The 26,222-nt window shown below is 40.9% G+C and overlaps 1 protein-coding gene across 19 annotated transcripts in view; it reads right to left on the bottom strand.

Annotated features, from left to right (window-relative positions):
- The window catches only part of neb (nebulin), a 59,605-nt gene that overhangs the window by 9,798 nt on the left and 23,585 nt on the right, over positions 1 to 26,222 (bottom strand). For 13 of the 19 annotated variants that reach the window (XM_035520074.2, XM_035520082.2, XM_081713718.1 and 10 more), the window contains exons 57-123: positions 26,053 to 26,160; positions 25,641 to 25,952; positions 25,320 to 25,523; positions 25,051 to 25,155; positions 24,825 to 24,932; positions 24,296 to 24,607; positions 23,987 to 24,190; positions 22,781 to 22,885; positions 22,564 to 22,671; positions 22,145 to 22,456; positions 21,824 to 22,027; positions 21,555 to 21,659; positions 21,329 to 21,436; positions 20,800 to 21,111; positions 20,442 to 20,645; positions 19,401 to 19,505; positions 19,188 to 19,295; positions 18,773 to 19,084; positions 18,568 to 18,672; positions 18,047 to 18,145; positions 17,598 to 17,699; positions 17,397 to 17,504; positions 16,941 to 17,252; positions 16,690 to 16,794; positions 16,495 to 16,599; positions 16,114 to 16,218; positions 15,895 to 16,002; positions 15,668 to 15,778; positions 15,338 to 15,535; positions 15,139 to 15,243; positions 14,894 to 14,998; positions 14,668 to 14,772; positions 14,462 to 14,569; positions 14,250 to 14,363; positions 13,947 to 14,144; positions 13,425 to 13,529; positions 13,222 to 13,326; positions 13,003 to 13,110; positions 12,799 to 12,906; positions 12,597 to 12,704; positions 12,373 to 12,477; positions 12,065 to 12,169; positions 11,782 to 11,880; positions 11,564 to 11,668; positions 11,347 to 11,451; positions 11,048 to 11,152; positions 10,846 to 10,950; positions 10,659 to 10,763; positions 10,472 to 10,576; positions 10,270 to 10,374; positions 9,752 to 9,856; positions 8,689 to 8,793; positions 7,636 to 7,737; positions 7,288 to 7,395; positions 7,076 to 7,180; positions 6,872 to 6,976; positions 6,661 to 6,765; positions 6,458 to 6,562; positions 6,239 to 6,349; positions 6,031 to 6,141; positions 5,837 to 5,938; positions 5,613 to 5,717; positions 2,437 to 2,550; positions 2,233 to 2,337; positions 1,441 to 1,545; positions 551 to 655; positions 6 to 116 (exon numbers count right to left, since the gene is read on the bottom strand). In XM_035520074.2, the coding sequence (XP_035375967.2) occupies positions 6 to 116; positions 551 to 655; positions 1,441 to 1,545; positions 2,233 to 2,337; positions 2,437 to 2,550; positions 5,613 to 5,717; positions 5,837 to 5,938; positions 6,031 to 6,141; positions 6,239 to 6,349; positions 6,458 to 6,562; positions 6,661 to 6,765; positions 6,872 to 6,976; positions 7,076 to 7,180; positions 7,288 to 7,395; positions 7,636 to 7,737; positions 8,689 to 8,793; positions 9,752 to 9,856; positions 10,270 to 10,374; positions 10,472 to 10,576; positions 10,659 to 10,763; positions 10,846 to 10,950; positions 11,048 to 11,152; positions 11,347 to 11,451; positions 11,564 to 11,668; positions 11,782 to 11,880; positions 12,065 to 12,169; positions 12,373 to 12,477; positions 12,597 to 12,704; positions 12,799 to 12,906; positions 13,003 to 13,110; positions 13,222 to 13,326; positions 13,425 to 13,529; positions 13,947 to 14,144; positions 14,250 to 14,363; positions 14,462 to 14,569; positions 14,668 to 14,772; positions 14,894 to 14,998; positions 15,139 to 15,243; positions 15,338 to 15,535; positions 15,668 to 15,778; positions 15,895 to 16,002; positions 16,114 to 16,218; positions 16,495 to 16,599; positions 16,690 to 16,794; positions 16,941 to 17,252; positions 17,397 to 17,504; positions 17,598 to 17,699; positions 18,047 to 18,145; positions 18,568 to 18,672; positions 18,773 to 19,084; positions 19,188 to 19,295; positions 19,401 to 19,505; positions 20,442 to 20,645; positions 20,800 to 21,111; positions 21,329 to 21,436; positions 21,555 to 21,659; positions 21,824 to 22,027; positions 22,145 to 22,456; positions 22,564 to 22,671; positions 22,781 to 22,885; positions 23,987 to 24,190; positions 24,296 to 24,607; positions 24,825 to 24,932; positions 25,051 to 25,155; positions 25,320 to 25,523; positions 25,641 to 25,952; positions 26,053 to 26,160 (8,916 nt within the window). Of the gene's footprint in view, positions 1 to 5; positions 117 to 550; positions 656 to 1,440; positions 1,546 to 2,232; positions 2,338 to 2,436; positions 2,551 to 5,612; positions 5,718 to 5,836; positions 5,939 to 6,030; positions 6,142 to 6,238; positions 6,350 to 6,457; positions 6,563 to 6,660; positions 6,766 to 6,871; positions 6,977 to 7,075; positions 7,181 to 7,287; positions 7,396 to 7,635; positions 7,738 to 8,688; positions 8,794 to 9,264; positions 9,367 to 9,751; positions 9,857 to 10,269; positions 10,375 to 10,471; positions 10,577 to 10,658; positions 10,764 to 10,845; positions 10,951 to 11,047; positions 11,153 to 11,346; positions 11,452 to 11,563; positions 11,669 to 11,781; positions 11,881 to 12,064; positions 12,170 to 12,372; positions 12,478 to 12,596; positions 12,705 to 12,798; positions 12,907 to 13,002; positions 13,111 to 13,221; positions 13,327 to 13,424; positions 13,530 to 13,946; positions 14,145 to 14,249; positions 14,364 to 14,461; positions 14,570 to 14,667; positions 14,773 to 14,893; positions 14,999 to 15,138; positions 15,244 to 15,337; positions 15,536 to 15,667; positions 15,779 to 15,894; positions 16,003 to 16,113; positions 16,219 to 16,494; positions 16,600 to 16,689; positions 16,795 to 16,940; positions 17,253 to 17,396; positions 17,505 to 17,597; positions 17,700 to 18,046; positions 18,146 to 18,567; positions 18,673 to 18,772; positions 19,085 to 19,187; positions 19,296 to 19,400; positions 19,506 to 20,441; positions 20,646 to 20,799; positions 21,112 to 21,328; positions 21,437 to 21,554; positions 21,660 to 21,823; positions 22,028 to 22,144; positions 22,457 to 22,563; positions 22,672 to 22,780; positions 22,886 to 23,986; positions 24,191 to 24,295; positions 24,608 to 24,824; positions 24,933 to 25,050; positions 25,156 to 25,319; positions 25,524 to 25,640; positions 25,953 to 26,052; positions 26,161 to 26,222 lie in introns of all 19 variants that reach the window. The other 6 variants (XM_035520092.2, XM_035520096.2, XM_081713719.1 and 3 more) reach the window with 4 other exon arrangements.

Genomic DNA, 26,222 nt, shown 5'->3' with positions numbered 1-26,222 from the left:
TTTACCTCACTAGCGATTTTGGTGGCATGTCTGACATGTATCATGGCAGGGGTGACTTCCAAGCCTGACAGGTTCTTGCCTTTCATGTACTCCTCAAAGTCCCTCTTATAGTCTTTCTATCCACCGCAAAGATAAGAGAGTGAAAGACACATGAAGGCTCAGTAATACAGCCTTAGGGTAAGTGCTGGAATCGCGGACATAGCAGGTCTTCAGTCAGTGTGCTGCGAGATCATTGCTGATGTGTTATTTTTCTCATTAGCCAACTTAAACTTACAACAGGGTGGAGCTCTACACGGCTGAAATTAAACACTTATATTCAAATTACTCAACATACTGCAGATACACAGAAGGCAATGAAACATACTTTACCATCGCCTTGGGTCCTGGGTGGAAATTGAAAGGTATGTCTTCCTGTACTTACCGTATATGTCTGACTTCCCCATTAAAGCACTATTCATACTCCTTTAACACATTATTCAGGGCAGAGGAGAAGGCTCATTTTCCGAAGCAAAAATCCTCACTGTCAGGCGTTACGGTGGCTGAGATTTACCTGGCTCTGCATATGCTGCGCTTCCTTGGCAGACACATAAGTGGGAGTCTCGAAGTCCAGCATGGCTTTTCCTCTTTCCTTCTCATATTTCTCCTTATACTTCACCTGTATGTGAACACAAGCCCAAAGGTCCCTCATATCCCGTAAACGCAGACCGTCCAAAAGAACACATAACTGATCCATTTACCTTTGGTTTAATACATTCATAAATAATGATTAAATAAAGTAAGTGTTACTGGACCGAAAGTTGCAGTTCCTGATATATAACACTGCTTTGATCTAGCAAGAAACTTGATATATTTCAACTGTTAATTCCTAAATGGTAGAAAATCATTTAAGTGTTATTGAAAACAGAAAAGAGAATGAAGACTTAAAGTGAAGTGAATATGTTTTACTAAATCCATTAAATGCACTTGCATATAATAGATTTATTAGAAAAAATAACCCCCCAAAAATAATACAGACTCTGTGCATGAGGAAAATGGCAGTCGGGTGTAAATGTGTGGGTAAAAGGTCAAATGGAAACAAAAAGGCTTCTTCTCACACACACTCGCACGCACACACGCGCACACATACACGCGCGCACACATGCACGCGCACACACATATGCACGTGCACACACACACGCGCACACACACACGTGCACACGCACACACAGGCACACACACACACAGGCACACACATACAGGCACACACACGCACACATGCATGCACACATACACCCACACACATGCACGCACACACACATATACGCACGCACACACAGAGACATACACGCGGACACACATACACGCGCACGCACACGCACGCACGCACGCACACACATACACACACACACACACATACATGGGGGGCGTCAGCTGGATAGGTCAGAACATGGTGGGACTTACATGACTTTGCAGGTCAGAGGCTTCTTTGAGGTGAAGCTGCTCAGGTGTGTCGGGAATCATGTGGTAGTGACCTTTACTCTCCTCAAATTTCTTCCTGTACTGGTACTAAGAGGGAATGCTCAGTAAAGCCACTCAGTGCAATTTAACCTGTCCCTTATGTAGAACCACCGCTTACCCATTTAATCAAAAAAACAATGAAAAAGAAACCTTTTTACTAAATCGCCATTAATGTGGAGATCTTAAAAAACATTGCGAGGCTGAAACAGTCCAAATCATCTGAAATTCAATTAAAGCCCGAAATTATTTAAACTTTGAGAAATATTGGCATTTTTATGAAGTTACATAAGGTAACATGAGAAACAAAAGGAAAACATAAGTACAAACGCAAAGTATGACGAAGAAAGTTAAGGAGGGGAGCAAATGTCAAGTGTTTTGACTGTTATTCTAAATGAATACATTTAAAAATAAACAAATAAAAGCTGTAGTTACAGTGTCATTAATGGCTCTACGGGGGTGAAGGCAGGAAAAAGGAAAAAGGAAAAAGGTTAAAGCTGGCTGCTAGTAAGGGAACAGGTCAAGTCAGAGATGAGGACCGTGAAGATCACTACCAGATGATGTCCTTCAGGAAGGGCTCAGTGTTTGAGTGTTTTAGATGAGGAACAGCCACAAGTATGGCTCTAGTACCACAGTTACACTGACGGAATTACTTGTTAAGTTGCAATAAGTGGTTAAAGTGTGAGATGAAACCACATGAAATGTGAGAAAAGATATAGGTTGTCACATAGATCTTACACTACTGGCCAGCTTGCTGGTGCACAGGTTGTGCTGCATGGCCAGAGACTCAGCCATGTCGGTCACAGGCTTATGGATCTTCTTCAGGTCACCCTTGTACTTCACCTGCACAGCAATCAAATGTTCTTTAGCCTTGTGTATCTACAGCTTTCAAACTGGCACAAATAACACTAGAGGAATACAGATACAGTTCAGAGTACATACCTCACTTGCAAGTGTGCTGGCGTCCTTCAGAGTCTGATAAATCTTGCTTTCCTTCAGGTCATACTGTGGCTTCTTTCCTTTCATCTCCTTGTCAAACTTCTCCTTGTACTTCAACTTTTTAGAGAAAAGACAATGGGGTTATTAAGTGATGTTATGGGGTGGCATGCCACAGAGCATGTAAGCCACAATGCTTAAACAATCACGGAGAGTTTCACTGTTCAGGGATCACATCAGCATTCACATTCTTTCGACAACAAACAGGCCGAATAGAATAGCTAGTTGGAAGGAATTGGACAGGCAGAAACCTGAGGTTGCTAACTGAGTCTGAGTATGTTATAGTGCAGTACATTTCTTCCAGGAGGTTGACATTCTCCGACAGGCCCCAGGTGGCAGGCACAGAACATACAAGGCAGAACATACAAGAATATATATATATGTATATATCCTTGCATCTTTTATAGACATCTCCCATGATTAACTGAAATAAGGTCATTTATAAACCCCAGATCAAGATTTTGAAGGAGCTCCATATCTGAAGAAGAATCAATTTGTGAGAACAAGCAACAAGCAAAGATAGAATCACTTGAGGAAAGTGTAGAGCAAATCAACAGATTGTAAATGATTGAACCAGACTGACAATGCCTCTTCTGGTGGAAGCGATGGATCCAGAATTGTGGCTATTTCAAATGCTGTATACAGAAGTCGACTGGCTCTGCACAGTCCTCATTTCAATGACATCACTACGACATGTCTATGAGATGCAACAACATATGGTGATTTTGACATTTTCAGACTGACAGTGACTGAGTAGAGGATGTAGCAATGATATATTTCAGTCATTGAAAATTTTTTAGAAAAAAAGTATGAAAGCAAAACCATGCTAGACGACTTATCTATGCTTGGCAACAAGGCAAAAGCTTGCATGAAAACACAAAATGAGACAAAGGACAAAAATGATTAAAATAACAGGAAAAATAGCAAAAATAAATAATTTGGGAGAAATGAGAATTTTAAAAAAAGAAAAAACACAGCAACCACCATATGGTTGGGAGTGCATCAAAACCCACTTCCCAAAATTTAAATGGTAGTGCCAGGGACAGAGACACCAGACGGACGAATAGGGTGACTGGCCCTGGGGTTCAGGGTCCCTCTTACATCACTAGTCAGGGCACTCATTTTCTTAATGTGCCGCATCAGGAGGGTATCATAGGAGGCAGCTCCGTGGAGGGAAGGCTTATCCTCCACCTACAAAGCGCAGTGAGATGGCACGGTTACAGCAGTGAGAATGGGAGCACACAACAGCAGTGGGCAGGGAGGGCAGGAAGTGAATGAAGGAATGGATGGATATAGGATAGAAAGAGACAATGACAGAAGTGTATACAGATAAAGGACACAGACAGTATTAGACATGAGGGTTATGCTGGTGAGGAGACCTGCAGGAGCATTTAACACTACCACTACAGTTAATGTGAGGAGACCTGCAGGAGCATTTAATACTACCACTACAGTTAATGTGAGGAGACCTGCAGGAGCATTTAACACTACCACTACAGTTAATGTGAGGAGACCTGCAGGAGCATTTAAAACTTCCACTACAGTTAATGTGAGGAGACCTGCAGGAGCATTTAACACTACCACTACAGTTAATGTGAGGAGACCTGCAGGAGCATTTAAAACTACCACTACAGTTAATGTGAGGAGACCTGCAGGAGCATTTAATACTACCACTACAGTTAATGTGAGGAGACCTGCAGGAGCATTTAAAACTACCACTACAGTTAATGTGAGGAGACCTGCAGGAGCATTTAACTACAGTTAATGTGAGGAGACCTGCAGGAGCATTTAACACTACTACTACAGTTAATGTGAGGAGACCTGCAGGAGCATTTAAAACTACCACTACAGTTAATGTGAGGAGACCTGCAGGAGCATTTAAAACTACCACTACAGTTAATGTGAGGAGACCTGCAGGAGCATTTAATACTACCACTACAGTTAATGTGAGGAGACCTGCAGGAGCATTTAAAACTACCACTACAGTTAATTAGAGGAGACCTGCCGGAGCATTTAACACTACCACTACAGTTAATGTGAGGAGACCTGCAGGAGCATTTAACACTACCACTACAGTTAATGTGAGGAGACCTGCAGGAGCATTTAACACTACCACTACAGTTAATGTGAGGAGACCTGCAGGAGCATTTAATACTACCACTACAGTTAATGTGAGGAGACCTGCAGGAGCATTTAATACTACCACTACAGTTAATGTGAGGAGACCTGCAGGAGCATTTAATACTACCACTACAGTTAGTTATGAGGAGACCTGCAGGAGCATTTAACACTACCACTACAGTTAATGTGAGGAGACCTGCAGGAGCATTTAACACTACCACTACAGTTAATGTGAGGAGACCTGCAGGAGCATTTAACACTACCACTACAGTTAATGTGAGGAGACCTGCAGGAGCATTTAATACTACCACTACAGTTGATGTGAGGAGACCTGCAGGAGCATTTAATACTACCACTACAGTTAATGTGAGGAGACCTGCAGGAGCATTTAAAACTACCACTACAGTTAATGTGAGGAGACCTGCAGGAGCATTTAATACTACCACTACAGTTAATGTGAGGAGACCTGCAGGAGCATTTAATACTACCACTACAGTTAGTTATGAGGAGACCTGCAGGAGCATTTAACACTACCACTACAGTTAATGTGAGGAGACCTGCAGGAGCATTTAAAACTACCACTACAGTTAATGTGAGGAGACCTGCAGGAGCATTTAACACTACCACTACAGTTAATTAGAGGAGACCTACAGGAGCATTTAAAACTACCACTACAGTTAATGTGAGGAGACCTGCAGGAGCATTTAACACTACCACTACAGTTAATATGAGGAGACCTGCAGGAGCATTTAACTACAGTTAATGTGACGAGAACTGAGCAAGCATTTAATACTCCAACTACAGTTAATATGATGAGACTGCTTTTCAAGAATAACATGCATACTAAATTAAGTAAACATGGAAAATTACTCCAGAATAGAACTGCATACTATTTGACACTAGTTTGGTTATGTGGCAATTGTTATAAAAACTGCACAAAAATAAAACTTAAGTGGGGCTATAATCAATGCATGGCTAAAGAAAGGGGTGCGAGGTATTACCTGACTGGTAAGCTTGGACACTTCGGTTGCCAAGGTGATGTCAGGGCGGCTGACCAGTGACCCTCCACGGCTGGCCTCCTGACGAGCTTTGTCACGGTAACCAATCTAGACCAACATCAGAGGATTTGATTCAGTTAAGGTCAACTTGCATAATCATAATCAGACGCTACTACAACAAACAGAATATTGTATAATTAACTCAGAATAGTCTAAAGCTTTTATACCTCGCTGATGAGCTTGGCGGCTTGGGTAGCCTTCCTGATGTCCGGACGGTCAGCAACGGGAGTGTAGTGGAGTTTGGCCTTTGCCTCCTGTTTATAGTTGATCTACCAAAGGACAGAGCGAGGAGGTCAACCAACATCCCCCCATGTGAAGAACATCACACTGGGAAACATTCTTTGCTGGCAAATAGCCTTACATTGCTCTGGTTCTTGGCCACTTCCATGGCATGCTGCACCTCGGGGGGGGTAGTCATAAGGTTGTACACGGACTTGCCTCTTTCCTTCTCAAACTTCTCCTTGTACAGTTTCTGTAGAAAAGGTTACCGGGGGAGGGAGGAGGTGATAAAAATCCTCTCCCAGTGGAACTAGACTAGGAACATAACCAAACTGGTCTCCAGCACTTACATTGCTTGTGATTTTGCCAACCTCCCTGCTGTGGGCAGTGTCGCGTGTTTGGGCCATGGTGGTGAAGGAGCCAGAATGGAGATGCTCCTTTCCAGCCTGTTTGTATTTGCTCTGCCGTGTGGTGAGTGGGGGGGGGGGATTCAATCAAAACTTAGTGCACTTTCTAAACAAATAAATAACACAGCAACCTTAATAGCTACATTGAAATCTGTGTAGTACCTCAGAAACCAGGGAAGAGACTGATTTAGCGTGGAGGATCTGAGGGGTGTCCAGCACAGCCAGGCACTGGCCCTTGGTCTCTTTATACTTTTGCTTGTATTTCACCTGGTTAAAGAAAACAAGTAAAAGTACGTCAAGCCAATTACTAAAACAGTAATTTGCCCTGACAGTCAATCCAGTGAGTGAATGATTTTGGTACTCACATCACTGGCAAGCTCCGTGTTCTTCTTAGCCAGGAGTGTGTACTTATCATCTGTGACAGGCATCACACAGCCTTTCAGCATCTCCTTGTCATACTTGTACTCAACCTGTGAAAAGCAGAGGGGTCATTTCCATCACCGCTTACTCCCCTCTCAGGGTGTCTGAGCCTCCTGGAAGGGCCAAAACGAAGACTAGAAACCAAACAGCACTTACATCACTCTGCTGGAAGTTGACCTTGGCCGCGTGGACAAAGTCAGGTCTGTCAGCAGTCCAAATCCACTTATTCTTGGTGGCCTCATACTTCTTTTTGTAGTCGAGCTGTGGAGAGTGATAAACAGTGAGAAAATTGTATATAGGAAATTAAGTATGTCATCTCAGATAACTGCTGAGGGAATCCAGGTGTCAGGATGCACTCACATGGCTGATGTTCTTATAAGCCTCTTTGGCAGCTCGGATCTCATAAGCATCGGGAGCCATGTTAATCTGAGCTTTATTTTTTTCGTACAGTTCCTTGTATTTCAGCTGTAAAATAAACAGTGATATTGATTTCAGAGGAACGGGATACAGATGGTTCAGATCAATATTTTGTGCATACAGCTGCAGAACATGCCCTACTGGTCATGACTTACAGTACTGATGATGTCCTTGACCTTCTTCATGTGGAGATTGAGAGGGGTGTCAAGGCCCAGGGTGTAGCCTCTAGCCTTGTTCTTGTTATACTCCATCTTGTAGATGATCTGGAAAAGAAAACAACAAAGCGTGTCCCAATTTCATTAGGTCTCCAACCCCAAGTTACTAATCAAATTGGAGCTGATAGGCTAAGGTCAGATTCCCGATCCACGAATGTTATACTGCTCTTTCTTTACCAGTGGTTTGCTTGTCTTATATTTGTTCCTCTTTTGTAAGTGGTGTTGGACAAATGAATGAATGTAAATGTGATGAGTCACAGAGCTGAGAAGGAAGAAGCAAGGCCTTACGTCACTGATCTGTTTGCGGCGCTTGTGGACCTGGTGCTCGGGAGTGTCCAGCACTGCTGTGTACTTCGACTTGACACGCTCATACTGCTCCCTGTACTTCCACTAAGGAAGCAGGAAACACAAAATGGAAATCAGACTTTGCCAATGACCATTCTAACAAATAATGACCCCAAAATGTGAACAGCACTGTGATACTGTATAAATTAGTGGCAGTTAGATTTGTTGCAGATTTTAGCAAAGCTAACATATTTTACCATAACCAAAACCACTTCATAATCTTACTGAATTGTTAGGAACAGTGGTTTGGTAAGTAAAACTGTGTTTGCTTGGGCTAGAATCCATTTAAAGGAAAGCATGCTTTTGTAAAGAAACAGGTAACAGATAGATAAAAATAATCATATTATCATAGAAACTCTGCAAACAACACATGCATGAAAGAGCAAGCAACATTTAGAAATGCCAAACTTGGAGGTTGAAAGCAACTTCAGGCTCCACTACAGAGAAAGATAGTGACGAATACCTGTTACCTAGCATTGCTTTTGACGATATATTCTGGGGTGATCTTATATTCCTCTGAAAGGTCTCTACAGCACCTGCATCAGCATTTGCTTTTTACTCTGCACTAACTTAATCTGTCTTTTACAGTGGCACTTCACAGCCATTAATACTAAACCTTGCATAATAGTTTGTTCCTGCAGCCAAATTTTCTAGACACTAGAATTAGCAAATTATGAAAGATTTACTAATGGTTCTTTTAAAATGAAATACAATACAATGAATAGGCAAAAATAGGATCATACGTTTTCATGGTGTATGCGCATATGAAACGTTGCTTTCTTCAATAGTCCTCCATCTCACACCTTCCAGATGACGTGAGCATAATGAGCAGGATGAGGGTTTCATTAGACGTTTTTATGAAGCAGTGGATGATGGGAAATCGTAGCCTAAAGTAGTGATGGTGAATCAGTACACCAAACCACAAAAGGTGGAGTTAGGACTTGAGATGGTGGCAGCACTCAGGGGCGGAGGTGCTGCTCGCGGGCCGATGGTTACCTTACTCCACATGCTGGAGTTGTACATGGCGTTGAGGATGTCAGGGCGGAGCAGCTCTTTGCAGCCGCTCTTGAGCAGCTCTTTGGCCCTACGCCTATACCTGACCTGTCCACGGAGAAGATACACACAGACACAGACACACGGGTCATGCTACATGGAAAGGCAGGGAGAACGAGGGACAGTGACTCCCGCAGCCCAGAGAGTGGCTCACTCCGATACCAATCTGCTCCATCCAGGTGGCTCCTGTATGTTTAATCGTGAAGGCCTATCTGAGCCAAAATGATTGTTAACAGTTATAGGGTCAGTTTGTCATATCTAGTACATGAAGGGGGTTGTAATGCTAACCAGGGATGGCACTGTCTGGAGCTTACAGATTGTTATGATGGTGCAGACTCAAAGAACCCATGGAGGGTAATTTGTGTAGCACAGTAACAGACACCTCAGAGGGAGAAAGATAGACGAACAAGTGACATCACAGCCATGCGACGGCACCATCCAGCAGGTAGGAGACAGCCTCATGCTGGGCCCGAGGTGAGGCTGGGGCCCACGGGGCGAAGCTGCAGCTGGGGGCTTTACCTGGCTCCACTTGCTGACCTCTTTAGCCAGGAGGTTTTTGGGGTCATCTACAACTACGCTGTACTTATCCTTAGACTTCTCATAGGCAGCACGGTAGAATCTCTGCTCAGAACATCAAGGTAAGAGTTAAAGACACCTGCCTCCGGTCCACTGAGGTGAAATACCCAAGCAGGCAAAAGAGGATTTACACTCATCCAAGAGAGGGGAATTCATATGCAAATGAAATGCAAATGGAACATACTTACATAGTTGTGACAATATTTTTATACAGTTACTTCAAATATGTCTGTAAAAGGCATCTGTATAGAAATGTACCCCTGTGGTTGTATCCACTTTAGGTGCAGAAAAAGTAATGCTTTAAATGGTAAACCTTTATACATACATATGCCACCAACATCAAAATATTCCAAATTTGCTCTAATTGGCTTTGATAATTAGTACGTTTTTTAAATTAAAACACAATTAGGGAATCTTCCACTGGACTTACATCATTGGTGAGGGCAGAAGCACTTCGGATGGCCGCAAAGTAGGGTGTGTCGCACGTGTACTTGAAGTTACCTCTGTTCTTCTCATATGATGCTTTGTAGTGCCTCTGTTAACACGGGAGCATAACCGGTAGAGGTAACTGATTAATTGGTAGGCTTACCAACATATGAATGATACTGTGCTCTTGTGAGGACATGCCATGACAGGCCAGGACATGCCAGGACATGCCAGGACATGCCAGGACAGGCCAGGACATGCCAGGACATGCCAGGACAGGCCAGGACATGCCAGGACAGGCCAGGACAGGCCAGGACATGCCAGGACATGCCAGGACAGGCCAGGACAGGCCAGGACATGCCAGGACAGGCCAGGACATGCCAGGACAGGCCAGGACAGGCCAGGACATGCCAGGACAGGCCAGGACAGGCCAGGACATGCCAGGACAGGCCAGGACAGGCCAGGACAGGCCAGGACAGGCCAGGACATGCCAGGACAGGCCAGGACAGGCACGCTCTTTACCTCACTGTAGAGAATCTTGTTTTGCCCAGCGTGCACCATATCAGGTGTGTCCCACACATAGCAGCCAATGCCCTTCATCCAGTCTAGGTCCTCTTTGTATTTGACCTGATACAAATAAGAAAAAGTATCCAGCAGTTTCAAAAGCAATTTAAAGCTACAAAGTCAAAAGTGCCATTCAAAGAATCACTCTAGATGTACTCACATCACTGGCTTGGTCTCTCACAGTCTTGCTGTGGAAGAACTCAGGGCGGTCTGGGATGGACTTCCATGTGCCCAGGCTATCAATGTACTTCTCTCTGTACTTAACCTGTGACAGGGGCAGTGAGTCAGGGACAGAACACCCCACACCACACAGCGTTTCAAAATGAAGAGAGAAGGTCTTCACTGACCTCGCTGATGTCATCCCTGACCCTCTTGGCACAGACAATGTCCAGTGCATCTTTAACAGTGTGGTAGTGTCCCTTTGCCTGCTCAAAGGTTTCTTTGTAGCGCAGCTAGAGGAAAAAGGATACATGGGGTCTACAGGCTCAATGGATGGACCATCAAGGTTAAAAGGTATGCAAGTTGTATACTTACATCACTGGAATTAAAATAGGCCTTTTTGGCACGGACTAGGAGCGGTGTGTCATGGACGGGAGTGTACCTGTGCTTCATCTTCTCATACTGTTCTTTGTACTTTTTCTATAGATGCAAAAACATGCATGAGAATAAGTAAAAATATGTGAAAGTGAGTTGGAAGAACGAACTGGTCTAACATTTTAATAATGATGTGACTTACCTCACTATATACCACTTTCATAGACCTGGCATGACGTATGATGGGTGTATTAAGCTCTGGGGTGTAGAATGCTCTCTCTTTGGAGGCCAGGTCAGTGTACAGCCACTACAAAATGAAGCGACATAGCATATGAAACTCTTCATAGAATAATTCTTCACTGATGCAGTTGCTAATTCACCATTCCTCAGAATGACTTCAAAACATATTTTAAAATCTTTGCGATATTTCTACATTTCATAAATGTTTGAAAAGTGCCTGGGTAACTTGTACTGTAACAAAGTTCCAGAAATGCCTTTTACCTTGTTGGTAAGGGTCTGGGCCCACTTGGCCCTCTTGAAGTCTATGGCATCTGCAGTACTGGTGCACTTGGTCTTCTGTACATTGCCATCAGCTTTGTATACCAGCTGAACACATCAGGAGAGACATTACAAGGAGAGATAAGTGGCTCTTTGAAAATACAGGTGTTTTCCGTATATATGCCGGGCCATAACCTGAAACTGATGCTAAACAACTCACGTTGCTTATGTGAGTCTTCAGCTCAGATATGCGCTTGTACTCCGGTGTATCCAGTACTACAGAGAAGTTGGCAAAGTTCTTCCTGGCATCAATATTATAGGAAGACTTGAGGGGCGAAAGTAGAACATTAATCCGTATTAGAGCATTAAACCATTGGGACAGAACATTTTTTGTGTGCATGGTTGGTAGGTGATGTTAAGGGTCGTTTTTACATTTACCCTAAATTTGTTGATATCACGGATGCGGACCATCTCAGGAGAGTCAAACACAAAGCAGCCGAGGCCTCTGAGCCAGTGCAGGTCTTCTTTGTATTTCAACTAAAAGGAAGGCCAACAAATGCTGTTACTATAACATACATTACCATACATATAAGCTGCAGAATAACAGTTTCATCATATGGGGCGTGAAAGGACAGAAAACCACATGGCACATCAGTTATGATGCAGTAACGCAGCCACGTTATAGTCTCCGAGTGTGGTATATGTAGTCCCGGCCACGTACTTCACTGTTGATTTGGTTCACATGGGCATAGTGCAGGAGCTCTGGGGTGATCGGCATGGGCAGCAGGGTTCCTCTGCTGCTGTAGTATTTCTCTTTGTAACACACCTGTGGAGAATTGTGAAAGTTGATCATTCCCATTGCTATGCTTTGGAAAAATAAAACAAAGCAAAAACATTCATTTCCGTGATCTGTGTTTATTTTAACACACTGCCCTGTGCAAGTTTAACTGGTGGAATGAATACAGTGAAACAGGAATGTAAAGCACTGAGTAAATAGGGTAGAAAAAGACTGAAATGCAGGTTACTCACATCACTGATGGCTTCCTGGGTAGCCTTAACCTGTTTGATCTCAGGGGTGTCATACACAGAATGAACCTTGTCTTTTCCCTTCTCATACTGTTCTCTATACAGACGCTAAAAGTGTACGATAAACACAAACATACTTAGCATTTCTAAAGTACAATGTTAATACACAAGTTCTATTGTACTTTTAGAATTAAGTTGAGAATTACAATTGTGATTGTTCATCCTACCTGGTTGATGATCTGGTTAGTCTTTCTGACGTTGACAAAATTGACACCATTAGGGTCCAATTGGTAATTCTTGGCCTTCATGAGTTCATATGCTTCCTTGTACTTGACCTACACAAAGTAATCCCAGACACACATGTTCAGACTTACTTTCAGCATCGCATGAACGTAACCTAATCTTTTGGTAGTTATAATGCTTTCTTACATTGCTGGTTATGACACTGTTGGCTTTGGCCTGCAATGCAAGTGGGGTGTCATAAGGAAGACTGTATCCAGTGGGCATAGACTTCTTGTTGGCCTCTTTGTAAATATACTTGAAGGAGAAAATGTAAATAGATATTAGGCATAAAATCACAACGTGACTCATGGATAAGAACACGAACAATGTCAGTTGGGAGAGACATCTTACATTACTCTGGACGAAATTGGCCAAACGAACTCTTTCTGTGTCAACAGTCACAGCAGGGGCTGTGTTTTTACCCTTTATGTTGGCTTCATAGTCGCTGCGGTAGTTGAGCTGAGGAACGGAGGCACAGGAGTTAGTAGCAAAGTTTCAAACTTTGAGCAGAGTGTACAGTCATGATTTAAGCATGATGGCGACAGCATGCATGCGTTATAGGAAACCTACCTCACTCAGGTTCTTAGCGCTTTTCTTGCAGGCCGCATATATAGGAGTGTCCATTACCACAGAGTAGTCCTTGAAGTGCTGGAGTCCCTTAGCTCTGTATAGATTCTGAAACAGATAGTAAAAAAGGGTCCAAAAAAGGTTTGGGAGGATGGTTGGATAAGCATGTCAGGCAGGGCAGAGGAGCAGGTGCAGGGAGCGCCTACCTCACTCTGCAGCTTCATGTTTTGCTTGCAGCGCAGAATCTCAGGAGTGTCCCAGACATAGCAACCAATGCCCTTCAGATAGTTTATGTCATCTTTGTAGAAGACCTGGGGTCAGTCAATATTGGGGGGAAAGTGTTGGGGGAGGGGGGGGGGGGATAGGTAAAAGAGAATTTCAAATGAATGTTTTACTTATACCCATGTGTAACTCAAAGTGCTTTAGACTAATTACTGTGAAACAGGAACTGGAAATACAATTATGGCGTGCGAACCAGTACACTGCAAGTGAAATTATAATGGATCCAGATATGATGACAAAATGTGGTTGAAACTGTGGCTTTTTCAGTCATACATATTAAAAAACATAAGATATTGTAAGCAATATTTAATAAGCATAATTAAGCAAAATTAAAATATAATTAAATGTCAGCAATAAGTAATAGGATCTTGTAAGCTATTGGATCTTGTAAAAAGTTTTTTAAAAAGTGGCAAAGTATGTAAAACGAAAAAGCAGATTATACTCACATCACTCAGCTGCTCGTTGACTTTGCGAGCATGCACATTGACCCGCAAGTCAGGCAAGCAGATCCACTCGTGCAGGTATTTACGATAATCGACGTTACTGATCATTTTCTGGGTGGTGCGGGCAGCTACCACTTCCAGCATGTCATGAGGAACATGGATTTTTGCTTTGGTCTTTTCCCAGTTCTCCCTGTACAGACGCTGTTGAATTAAATACACGAGGACTTAGCAAGGGTTCTCTGCTGTGATCTGGTGAATGTGTCAGTATATATCACCACTTCTAAAGAAAAGTGCCATTTCACTTACATCCAGGTTGAGTTTTCCAGCCTTGATGCACCTAGCAGTTGCTGGGTCATCTTCCAAGCACTTAGGTAGGGTGTAGAGTGCCTTAAACTTCTCATAATCCTCCTTGTATTTCACCTGTAGTAATCACAGTATGATCAGTTCAGAAATTCAGGACAGCCACAGTGAATTCTCTAGATTCCCAAATCGTAGAAGCCATGCAGAGTCCAACTCACTTTGCTCAGTGTGACCTTCTGCTGCTTCGCATGAACCAGCTCGTGCGAGTCATGGGGAACGCTGTAGCTCTTGGCCTTAATCCTATCCCACACGGCGGAATATGCTTTCTGTGGGTGAGAAGACACTTACACACACTTACACACACCTGTTATGAGAGACCATGCTGACCTCAAAGCATTTTAATATAGTGATTTCACAGTCTCACCGTGCTGTAGAGCTGCTTCAGGTTACAGCATCTTATATAGTCAATGTTGTCCAGAACTGGAGTGTACATGTGCTTCTCTTTGTGGTAAGCTTCCCTGTAGTTCAGCTGTGAAGTGTTCAATAACACAGAGTAAAATGCTTTAAATATGCAGCAATAGAGAAGGCATTGGTATTTTGAAGATGCTTAGGAATAACATGAAATGATGAATAAATGACTACCGTCATACCTCACTGGCCCAGGTGTGGCCCAGCACAGCTGTCACATACACTGGGGTGTCTGTGACAATGGAGAAGTTACTGAATCCTTTCTTGCCTTCTTCCTTGTACTTAATCTGTTTAAAAATGTAAAAAAAAAATTTTAATTAAAAAACACAGAGATATGAAAGGACAGATTAACCTGTAATTCTTTATGTATGTATAGTGCATAACTATTCATATCTATTGATTATTTAATTTATAAATCCATACTCACGTCACTCTGAAGTTCATAAGACTTCTTTGCACGAAGAATTTCAGGTGTGTCCCAGGCATAGCAGCCAATACCCTTCATCCAGGTCAAGTCCTCTTTGTAGAAGACCTGGAAACACATAAAAATATTAAAATTAATAAAATCAGACAATTTTATATTACTGAGTCTCATGAAGCAGCGTTCTGTTTCGCAGGTAACCTACATCACTCAGGATCTCATTGGCCCTGCGGGCATGGATAACATCATCCTGGTCAGGGTGGCATGTCCATTGATGTAGGTGGGTGCGGTACAGCACATCACTCAGGATGTCTTGGCATCTCTTGGCAACCACATGGCTAATCATATCAGCAGGAATGTGGAGTTTAGTCTTGGTCACATGGTAGTCCTTCTGGTAGTCTCTCTGTACATGAAGTCATGTTAAAATAACATTTAACATAATAAAGCAGGACAATGGGACATCAATTGACCTTTTGCTTTCAGTAGGTCATTTCATGGCTTTTTATGATGTAAGTATATGTTAACATAAGCTTACCAAATTTTTCATCTTTTCCATGTTACCAGCATGGATGACCTCTGGGAAGTCAACCAGAGTGTTAGCCATGTAGTGTCCCTTCGCTTTCTCATGGGCATCATGGTACTTACGCTGGAAAGTTCAAATTAATGAATTATCTAACCAATAGATACATGACAGATGGCCTCAGTACTAATATATTAAATTTGATAACAAATGATTTGATAACCAGCCAGCGGGACACTCACATCACTGACTACGTCTTTGGTTCTCTTTGCTACAGTAAGTGGGAGGTATTCGTGGTCCAGCTGATAGCCAGTGGCCTTGGATTCATCCCAGCCAAGTCTGTACAGTTTCTAGAAAACAAAACAAGACAAAAACACAAAACCAAAGGTAATTTACACCAAAATTGAACATTTAAACAAATACAAGTGACCCAATATGGCACTGAGTAGAATGTGCGTTACCTCACTGGTGATCTTTGCGACCTCTCGAGAGTGGGCCAGCTGTGGTGTATCATCAGATCCAATGTAGTGGCCCTTCTCCAAATTAAATGATTCTTTATACTTCAGCTATGCAACAACAGAAGAAGAATAAAACTGGATTGAGTATTATAAAATGCTGAACTGAATTTGATGTATTCCTTGTCATATCAATTTGGGAAAATGTACATTGACCTTGAACTGTATCTGTGCAAGACAAAACCAAAACCTTAAACACAGAATAATATTTACTCAAACAAAATTGTCAAAGATATTAATTCATGTCTTTACAGTATTATTCCAATATATATTATTTATCAAACATCTTACTCATGTGGAAAAGATGACACTTCCGAAAACACTTACATCGCTGAGGTTGTACGCATTAACCTTGGCCAAGACAACTTCAGGGCGATCCACAACATTGGTGAACCTGCTGAAATTTTCCTTGGCATCTTTCTTGTAAAGTCTCTGTGGGGAAAGAACAGAATCATGAGTTGTCAGTACTGAAGTCTCACTCGAGACAGGACTGTATCTGTGGCAGGCACTCTGAACACTTACATCGTTAAGGACCTGCTGGGCTTTTCTCACTTTCACATGATCAACAGAGTCAGCTGCCATCCATCCACAGCCACGGATCCATTCCATATCTGCCTTGTACACATTCTGGAGGGAGAAAAGAACAGCAGTGACAAAACTGTTTTCAAACCATTTTTAATCTCTTTTCAACAAACTGGTGCATTTTTATTTTTGACATTGCCAACTGTCAAGCAAAGATACTAGCAGAACAATAACAAAAGTGTAGCACTCACATCACTGCGCAGATCATAGGCCTTCCTGGCCTGGACGACATCATTGGAGTCTGGCAGGCAGGTCCAGTTATGCAGGTAAGTTCTGTAGTTGACATCATTGACTTGGATCTGGCATTTCTTAGCCAGCTCGAGAGACAACATGTCCACTGGGAGGTTGAACTTGGTTTTTGATTTGTTGAAGTCCTTCTTGTACAGGGCATCACTAGCAATCTTAGCTGAGTTCATGGCCAGTATAATCAGGGGGTCATCTTGGACGCATCGGGCTCCAATGTGATGGCCAAGTTGCCTACGATAAGCCTCCAAGTACTTGTACTAAACAAAGACAAAGGTAGACGCTTTTCTGTAGCAACAGTGAACAACAGCGCGTAGAAATATATGGATTTTAATCGCATTTTCTTGGTTTAAAATCCCACCACTCTTTGATTGGACGTCAATATTAATAAGTGGTTCACTTACTTTACTCTGGAGATTAGTGGTGCTGACACTTTGTTTAATGGGGACAGCATCTGCAGGCATAAGGTATGACGTAGCCTTGGTCTTCTCCCAGTCCTTGGTGTACAGTTTCTAAGAGATGAGTGGAATCACATGCAAGTCATTGCTTGAATACTTTTAATAAGGTAATAGTTTAAAGAACTGCGAGAGAAAAATGTCTCTTACTGGGTGAATATGCTTGGCCACCTCCCGTGCTTTTGCCAGAAGTAGGGTGTCTAGCATTGTGTATTTGACCTTATCATTGTGCCAAGCCTGACGGTAGCTTGCCTGAGACACAAGAACACAGACGTGGGTAAATTCTTCAAGAGAGTGAATGACAGGTTGAGTGCAAAACGTGACATATCAAAAATATATCAGTGTGCAATTCAGTCTAATGCTAATGTCTTCTTCAAATTAAAATGATCATCAAATGATAAATGTTTTCATGCAGAAATTCAAATTAGTAAGTTTTTTGTGTATGTCTGTGTTATATGTTAGAAATGCATGAAAATATATATTTGCATGTAGATTTGCATTGCGCTATTCTGCTATGCCACAAACTATTAAAAATGTATTCCACCCTATTTTCATTTTAGCACGTAAAGATGCGTTTTTAGAGTTGTAATACTTCACACCTCATCAAGCACTTGAGCAGCTTTCTTGGCACACACTAAGTCCACCCTGTCGCCGGGAACAGTGTAGCTCTGCTCATCCAGCTTCACACGATAGCCTCTCTGTAGGCAAAGCAAGACAAGCCATATATTTATATAGCACTTTACATACACAGTGGCAATTCAAAGTGCTTCACATAAAATAATTAAATAACAGTCTTATTACATCCAGAAATCAATCACATCAAGAAAGGTTTGGGTTTTTTTAAAAGAAGAGAGATTTTATAGATAAATATTTAAAACTGCAGCAATATTTAAATTTAAAAATGATTTAAAAAATGCAAATACAATGTGTCAAAATGAAAGCTCTAAATAAACTAAAAAATTTAAAGAATGGTAAACATAAAATGTTATAATAATTCAAACTCAAATGTAAACAAAAACAAAGTACTTTTTGTCTTCTACTTAATACTTTTTTAACTTGACATAAGTGTCAAGTTAAATGTTTGTTTCCAAAGATACAGAGAGGGGTTCGGTAGACTTACATCAGTCAGGATCTTTTGGGCATTTTTCACCTTAGCAACATCAATAGATTCATGGGGGCTCCAACCACATCCTTTCAGCCACTCCAGGTCTGCTTTATACACAGCCTACCCATCGTATGAATAAACACAATGTAGACAAGTTAACTCAAACAATAAAGATGGTCAGAGGCTACTACTCCAAGCTGATTGGTTAAGCCGTACTCACATCACTGCGGAGGTCATAGGCCTTCTTGGCCTGGACGACATCATTGGAGTCTGGCAGGCAGGTCCAGTTATGCAGGTAAGTTCTGTAATTGGCATCATTGACTTGGATCTGGCATTTCTTAGCCAGCTCAATGGCTAGCAGATCCACTGGGAGATGGAATTTGGTCTTTGACTGATTGAAGTTTTTCTTGTACAGGACATCACTAGCAATCTTAGCTGAGTTCATGGCCAACATGATCAGGGGGTCATCCTGGACGCATCGCGCTCCAATGTGATGGCCAAGCTGCTTACGATAGCCTGTCTTGTACTTGTACTGCCAAAGACAAAAAGGTAAAGGTAATTTTGTGAAATACAAAAATATATTTGTATTAAATATGTTAAATACGTTTCTGTTAAAATATTATTGGATGGCTTACATCACTAGCAATTTCTCTAGAAGCTTTTGCCTTCAAAACAGCAACAGCGTCCTCTTTGATCTGGTAAGCTCTTGCCTTCTCTGAATCCCAGTCTTTAGTGTACATTTTCTGTTTATGATAAACATTCAGTGAGAACAACAGTGATTTACCAGTGATTTAACATTTTAAGAAAACAGTGTGGAAAACAGTTGGAAATTTGAAGTATTCACTCACATTGCTGAAGGTAATAGCGTTGGCCCTGGACAGCTCAATTAATGGTGTATCCGGTTGCATGTGGATAGAAGTTTTGTCTTGGTCCCAAGCCTGTCTGTATTTCCTCTGTGATCAAAATAAATGAACAAATCACTTTAACAAAGATGGCCATTTACATAGCATACAATGATTCAATGTTCAAATTTTTGTGTAATGGTATATATACATATAATAATATACATGGTGTGGATATTGTGGCAGTCAGAGAAGCTGAGAGCACCGTGAGGTCTTCCAGAATGCTGTGCACCTCTCTGTGGGATTTATTAGGTTTGATATAATGTTGTAGATAATTTGACTTGGCTTGTCTGTATGTATTTGATTTAGTCCACTAATTATTTTTTTTTTTTAATTAGTGCATTTAAAATGTCTATCATCCTCATAGTCATGTTGATTATTAGTTACTTCCCCTAATTTCCCTTGATAAGTTCAGTTTCCTTTTCTGTGTGTTGGGTGTGTGAGTCTTTTAATTTAAACTATGCTATTGAATAAAACAATGTTCATTTTGAGCAGAAATGGCATTCTATCTTTCTTTTTCTGCACCAATGCTACAGTATGCAATAGATAATACATAACTTTAGTTAGTGGATAATAAATTAGAGTTTGGAATCTTTACTAAAGCAGCCTCTGTATTGTAATAAATCCTTTCAAATTCTTCATGAATGTGATTCTTTTTCAAGTGTGAGCTTAATGATGTGTAAGAACAAATTTACCAAAAAACTTTAGATATAAACTGAAGATTTCTAATAGGTCTCAGTTGGAAAACTCACAGGATTCAAGATTTGGTTTCTTCATAAGAGGTTAGATTACTGCTACCTTAAGAGTTTTTGGAATGTAACCAAGACATAGAAGTGTTTACTATAATTAAAAGAGGCTTGAGCATTTCTGGAAGCATTGCTTTAAAGTAGCCTTATAATAATGGGATCAAGGAAACAAGCAGAAGATTAAACAGGAAATTGTTTTAACGAGCTCCATCTGTGGATGTGGAGTAAAAGAGCATCTTACGTCACTGAGGATATCAGCATTTTGTTTGGCCAGGACAATGACAGGCAAATCCACTGCACTGGTGAACGGGACTTTGCTGGGGTGCTGCCTATATAGCCTGTCATTGAGGATTTTCTGGGCATTCTGAACTTTCAGAACCTCAACAGAACCATGTGGCATCCAGCCACATCCACGGAGCCACTCCATATCAGCCTTATACACAGCCTAGAAAAACAGATTAAAACTTCTTCAGCAACGTACTTGTAAGTTGGTAAGTGCCAGTCCTATGATAGGTAAGTGCAAAAGGTCTGATAAACCAATGTATCATAGTGTATCAATGTGATTAACAGGCATAGCTTCTCAGATGGCATATACTTACATCACTACGCAGATCATAGACCTTCCTGGCCTGGACAACATCATTGGAGTCTGGCAGGCAGGTCCAGTTATGCAGGTAGGTTCTGTAGTTGACATCATTAACTTGGATCTGGCATTTCTTAGCCAGCTCAAGTGATAACATGTCCACTGGGAGATGGAATTTGGTCTTTGATTTGTTGAAGTCCTTCTTGTACAGGGCATCACTAGCAATCTTAGCTGAGTTCATGGCCAACATGATCAGGGGGTCATCCTGGACGCATCGCGCTCCAATGTGATGGCCTTGTTGCTTTCTGTACCCAGTCTTATACTTGTACTGCAGCATTAAAATAATGGGAAATTGGATTTTTATTTTGTATGTAAATGACATATGTCTGTTTAAAGCTAAAGTCCCCAAAGAATTGTTTATAAGTCCACACTCTTGTTTCTCACTGTAATTACATATCTTTAATATTAATCTCAGTGTAGTTACTAATAACTCAGTGTAGTTATTAATAACTAATTAACTAGGACTTTAAAGTACAGACACGTACATCACTGACGATTTCCCGGGAGGCCTTGGCTGCTACAACTGCAACTGCATCTTTGGGCAGGAAATAGCCTTTCTTTAGATTCTCTTGGTAGTCCTGGTGGTAATATTTCTGTAACATAATGACAACCATTAAGTTGGTGTTTTGATTATGTACCAAAACTGATATCATAATTGATCATATCCACACCGGCGTCATTTTCATCACAAAGCAGTGGCACCGCACTTACATCGCTGCTGTTGATTTTGTTTTGCCGACTTAGTACAATTTCTGGTGTGTCAGGCATGATGTGGATGTTGAGCTTATCCTGATTCCAAGCTTCGACATAAGCTCTCTGAAAAATAATAATGATTATGTATGGAGAACAGATTACATTAATGGTTAATTTGCTAGTTATTAATTAAAATTTCCAAAAGTATGCCCATGTCATTTGCTTTAAAATTAACATTACATATCTTGTTTTTAATATTTAAACATTATAAATTAAGAGGAACGTACCTGGTTCATGACCTGAGCATTTGCTTTGGCGAGAGTCATGGGAACAGAGTCTGTTTTGCTGGTAAACTTGAAGTTGCTTGGATGTTGACGGTATTTCCTGTCACTCAAGATTTCACCAGCTTTCTTTACTTTTTCTACTTCAATAGAGCCAATAGGAACCCAACCCATTCCTCTAATCCATTCCATATCAGCTTTATATACAGCCTGAATTTACATGGACAAAAATATGAGAAAATATTGTTATTGCTTTTTGAACATTTTGGGGGGAAACCAAAGATGAACACTAAAGAGATTTGAGTCCATGCCAAAAAAAAACCTCACATCACTCCGAAGATCATAAACCTTCCTGGCCTGGACGACGTCATTGGAGTCTGGCAGACAGATCCAGTTATGCAGGTACGTTCTATAGTTGACATCATTGACTTGAATCTGGCATTTCTTAGCCAGCTCAAGAGACAACATGTCCACTGGGAGATGGAACCTGGTCTTTGATTTGTTGAAGTCCTTCTTGTATAAGACATCACTAGCAATCTTAACTGAGTTCATGGCCAGTATAATCAGGGGGTCATCCTGGACGCATCGAGCTCCAATATGATGGCCTTGTTGTGTACGATATCCAGCCTTGTACTTGTACTAGAAGAAAATGAAAGCTTTAGGGTGTGCATGTGCATTCAACACTAACAGCTTGAAGAATAACTTAAAAAGTCATTAGGGGGTAAGGGTGGGAGAGATATACTCACATCACTAATAATGTCCCTGGATGCTTTGGCAGCCTTGATGGCAACTGCATCAGCTTTAAGGTCATAGCCTTTCTTGAAGCTATCCTCAACTGCTTGCCTGTACAATTTCTGTGTAATATTTTTCATTAGATTTGTCAGTATTACTCATAATTAAAGAAAAGTCATGAACTATAAATGAATATTCTTTTATTTTTTTAATGATTTCAATAATACATACCCTGCTGTTGGTAATAGCATTGGCCTTAGAAAGCAGAATTTCTGGAGTATCAGGATTAATATGAATCTTTGTTTTATCAGCTTCCCAGGCTGAAATGTATTGATGCTGTCATGAAAAAACAAAACAAAATACATATCAGTTTTGTAGTAGAAACAACATAGTGTAGGACAAAAGTTTGGCCTCTTTTGTCATGCAGGCACAAGTGTAGTTTAGTGTTATGACAACAGGTGATATGTCAATGTATCCTACTTATTGAGGGCCAATGATTATAACACTGGCACATTGCTTGTTTGGTAGGGGGTTAGCCAAAATTTTCAGTATTTTTGCCAAGACACTATTTTTGTAACCAGAAATAAGTGTGGGGGAGCATTACTTTATCTGTTCCAAATAAACACAAATCAGTTGTGGCTTCTAAGTGTGAAGCAGACAGTTGATGCATAATTATGCAAGGAAAATGTATAGAATTACAAAAATATCTAACAAAATAACTGAAACCACACTTTTCAACTGTAGTGAAATCCTAGATATGAGGAATCAGCCAATACAAAGCACTGTCCTAGAGTGGCCACACATGTGGGTGAACATCCACCAATGGAACAACCCAAAAAGTGTATGAGAGGACAGAAAACCTATTTGATGAATGGCACTCAGTCAGTAATTTCTAATACTAATGTGAAATCTGTCAGGTGATCATTTTTAAACTATTTATAGGAGTAATGGAATACACTTATTTAAATGTTTAAACTAGTTATAGGAGCAATGGAATACACTTATTTTCTATGAACACTTTGGAACAAAGAACATGTCTACATCTGCTATAGCCAGTCTTCTCTTCATTGCCTTAGATCCTTTATAAAATTGTTATTGTGCTGAGCCAGCACTCAATTTTTAAGACAATTAAGAGTTGCTGATTTAATTGGACATTGTAGCAGCAAGCCTAGCCACACCTCTTAATAATGTATTCCCAGCCTCTTTTTGTCTGATTACCCCACTTTTTTGCCAGGTTACAAAGATACCAGGATCTGTTTGCAACATCCATACACAATAATTCTGTGCTTTATTTTAACTTGTGCTATGATCACAAAATTAGGGCCCCTTCTATCAAAAGTGTGAAATGAAAGTCCTCTCTTAAAATTTTACCAAGTCCGGAGTTTTATCTTTTAAATAGTTTCCATTAAACAGAAATACTGAAGCAGTCTTACTCACCTTGTTCATGATGTCAGCATTAGTCTTTGCTAGGACCAAGGGAATAGACTGCATGTCTTGAGTATATTTAAATGTTTCTGGTTTCTGCCTGTAGAGGCGATCACTGAGGATCTCTCCTGCTTTCCTGGCTTTCACAACATCCAGTGAACCAATGGGTACCCATCCAATGCCCTTCAGGTCCTGAAGGTCAGCTTTGTACACAGTCTGAACAAAGAAATGTTAGCATTCATGCTACAATCTACATAAATGCTAGAAAAAGAAAAAAAAAACTTTCTTCAGAGCTATTTGAGGATGGCATGATAAGCTTACATCACTGCGCAGATCATAGACCTTCCTGGCCTGAACAACATCATTGGAGTCTGGCAGGCAGGTCCAGTTATGCAGGTAGGTTCTGTAGTTGACATCATTAACTTGGATCTGGCATTTCTTAGCCAGCTCAAGTGATAACATGTCCACTGGGAGATGGAATTTGGTCTTTGATTTGTTGAAGTCCTTCTTGTACAGGGCATCACTAGCAATCTTAGCTGAGTTCATGGCCAACATGATCAGGGGGTCATCCTGGACGCATCGCGCTCCAATGTGATGGCCTTGTTGCTTTCTGTACCCAGTCTTATACTTGTACTGCAGCATTAAAATAATGGGAAATTGGATTTTTATTTTGTATGTAAATGACATATGTCTGTTTAAAGCTAAAGCCCCCAAAGAATTGTTTATAAGTCCACACTCTTGTTTCTCACTGTAATTACATATCTTTAATATTAATCTCAGTGTAGTTACTAATAACTCAGTGTAGTTATTAATAACTAATTAACTAGGACTTTAAAGTACAGACACGTACATCACTGACGATTTCCCGGGAGGCCTTGGCTGCTACAACTGCAACTGCATCTTTGGGCAGGAAATAGCCTTTCTTTAGATTCTCTTGGTAGTCCTGGTGGTAATATTTCTGTAACATAATGACAACCATTAAGTTGGTGTTTTGATTATGTACCAAAACTGATATCATAATTGATCATATCCACACCGGCGTCATTTTCATCACAAAGCAGTGGCACCGCACTTACATCGCTGCTGTTGATTTTGTTTTGCCGACTTAGTACAATTTCTGGTGTGTCAGGCATGATGTGGATGTTGAGCTTATCCTGATTCCAAGCTTCGACATAAGCTCTCTGAAAAATAATAATGATTATGTATGGAGAACAGATTACATTAATGGTTAATTTGCTAGTTATTAATTAAAATTTCCAAAAGTATGCCCATGTCATTTGCTTTAAAATTAACATTACATATCTTGTTTTTAATATTTAAACATTATAAATTAAGAGGAACGTACCTGGTTCATGACCTGAGCATTTGCTTTGGCGAGAGTCATGGGAACAGAGTCTGTTTTGCTGGTAAACTTGAAGTTGCTTGGATGTTGACGGTATTTCCTGTCACTCAAGATTTCACCAGCTTTCTTTACTTTTTCTACTTCAATAGAGCCAATAGGAACCCAACCCATTCCTCTAATCCATTCCATATCAGCTTTATATACAGCCTGAATTTACATGGACAAAAATATGAGAAAATATTGTTATTGCTTTTTGAACATTTTGGGGGGAAACCAAAGATGAACACTAAAGAGATTTGAGTCCATGCCAAAAAAAAACCTCACATCACTCCGAAGATCATAAACCTTCCTGGCCTGGACGACGTCATTGGAGTCTGGCAGACAGATCCAGTTATGCAGGTACGTTCTATAGTTGACATCATTGACTTGAATCTGGCATTTCTTAGCCAGCTCAAGAGACAACATGTCCACTGGGAGATGGAACCTGGTCTTTGATTTGTTGAAGTCCTTCTTGTATAAGACATCACTAGCAATCTTAGCTGAGTTCAAGGCCAGCATGATCAGGGGGTCATCACGGACACTGAGGGCTCCGATATGGTGACCAACTTGTTTACGGTATCCAGTTTTGTACTTGTACTAAATGTAAAAGTTAATCAGGATGTTACTTAATTACTTTCATCAATTTCATCCATTTTGCAAGTTGCAATTACTGGTTATATAAACTGAGAAAACTCACATCACTGATGATATCTCTTGATGCCTTGGCAGCTTTGATAGAAATGGCATCAGCACGCATGTCATAACCCTTCTTCTTAGCCTCTTCATTAGCAAGTTTGTATTGTTTCTAGATAAGAAATTAGAAAAATAAAAACTTGCCAAAAAAAGGTATACAGCAGTAGAAACTGT

This window comes from Electrophorus electricus, chromosome 4 (genome assembly GCF_041902795.1).
Source record: "Electrophorus electricus isolate QZ-2024a chromosome 4, ASM4190279v1, whole genome shotgun sequence".
Lineage (NCBI taxonomy): Eukaryota > Metazoa > Chordata > Actinopteri > Gymnotiformes > Gymnotidae > Electrophorus > Electrophorus electricus.
Note: the sequence above shows the minus strand (reverse complement) of the source record. Positions and strands in the feature narration are given on the sequence as shown.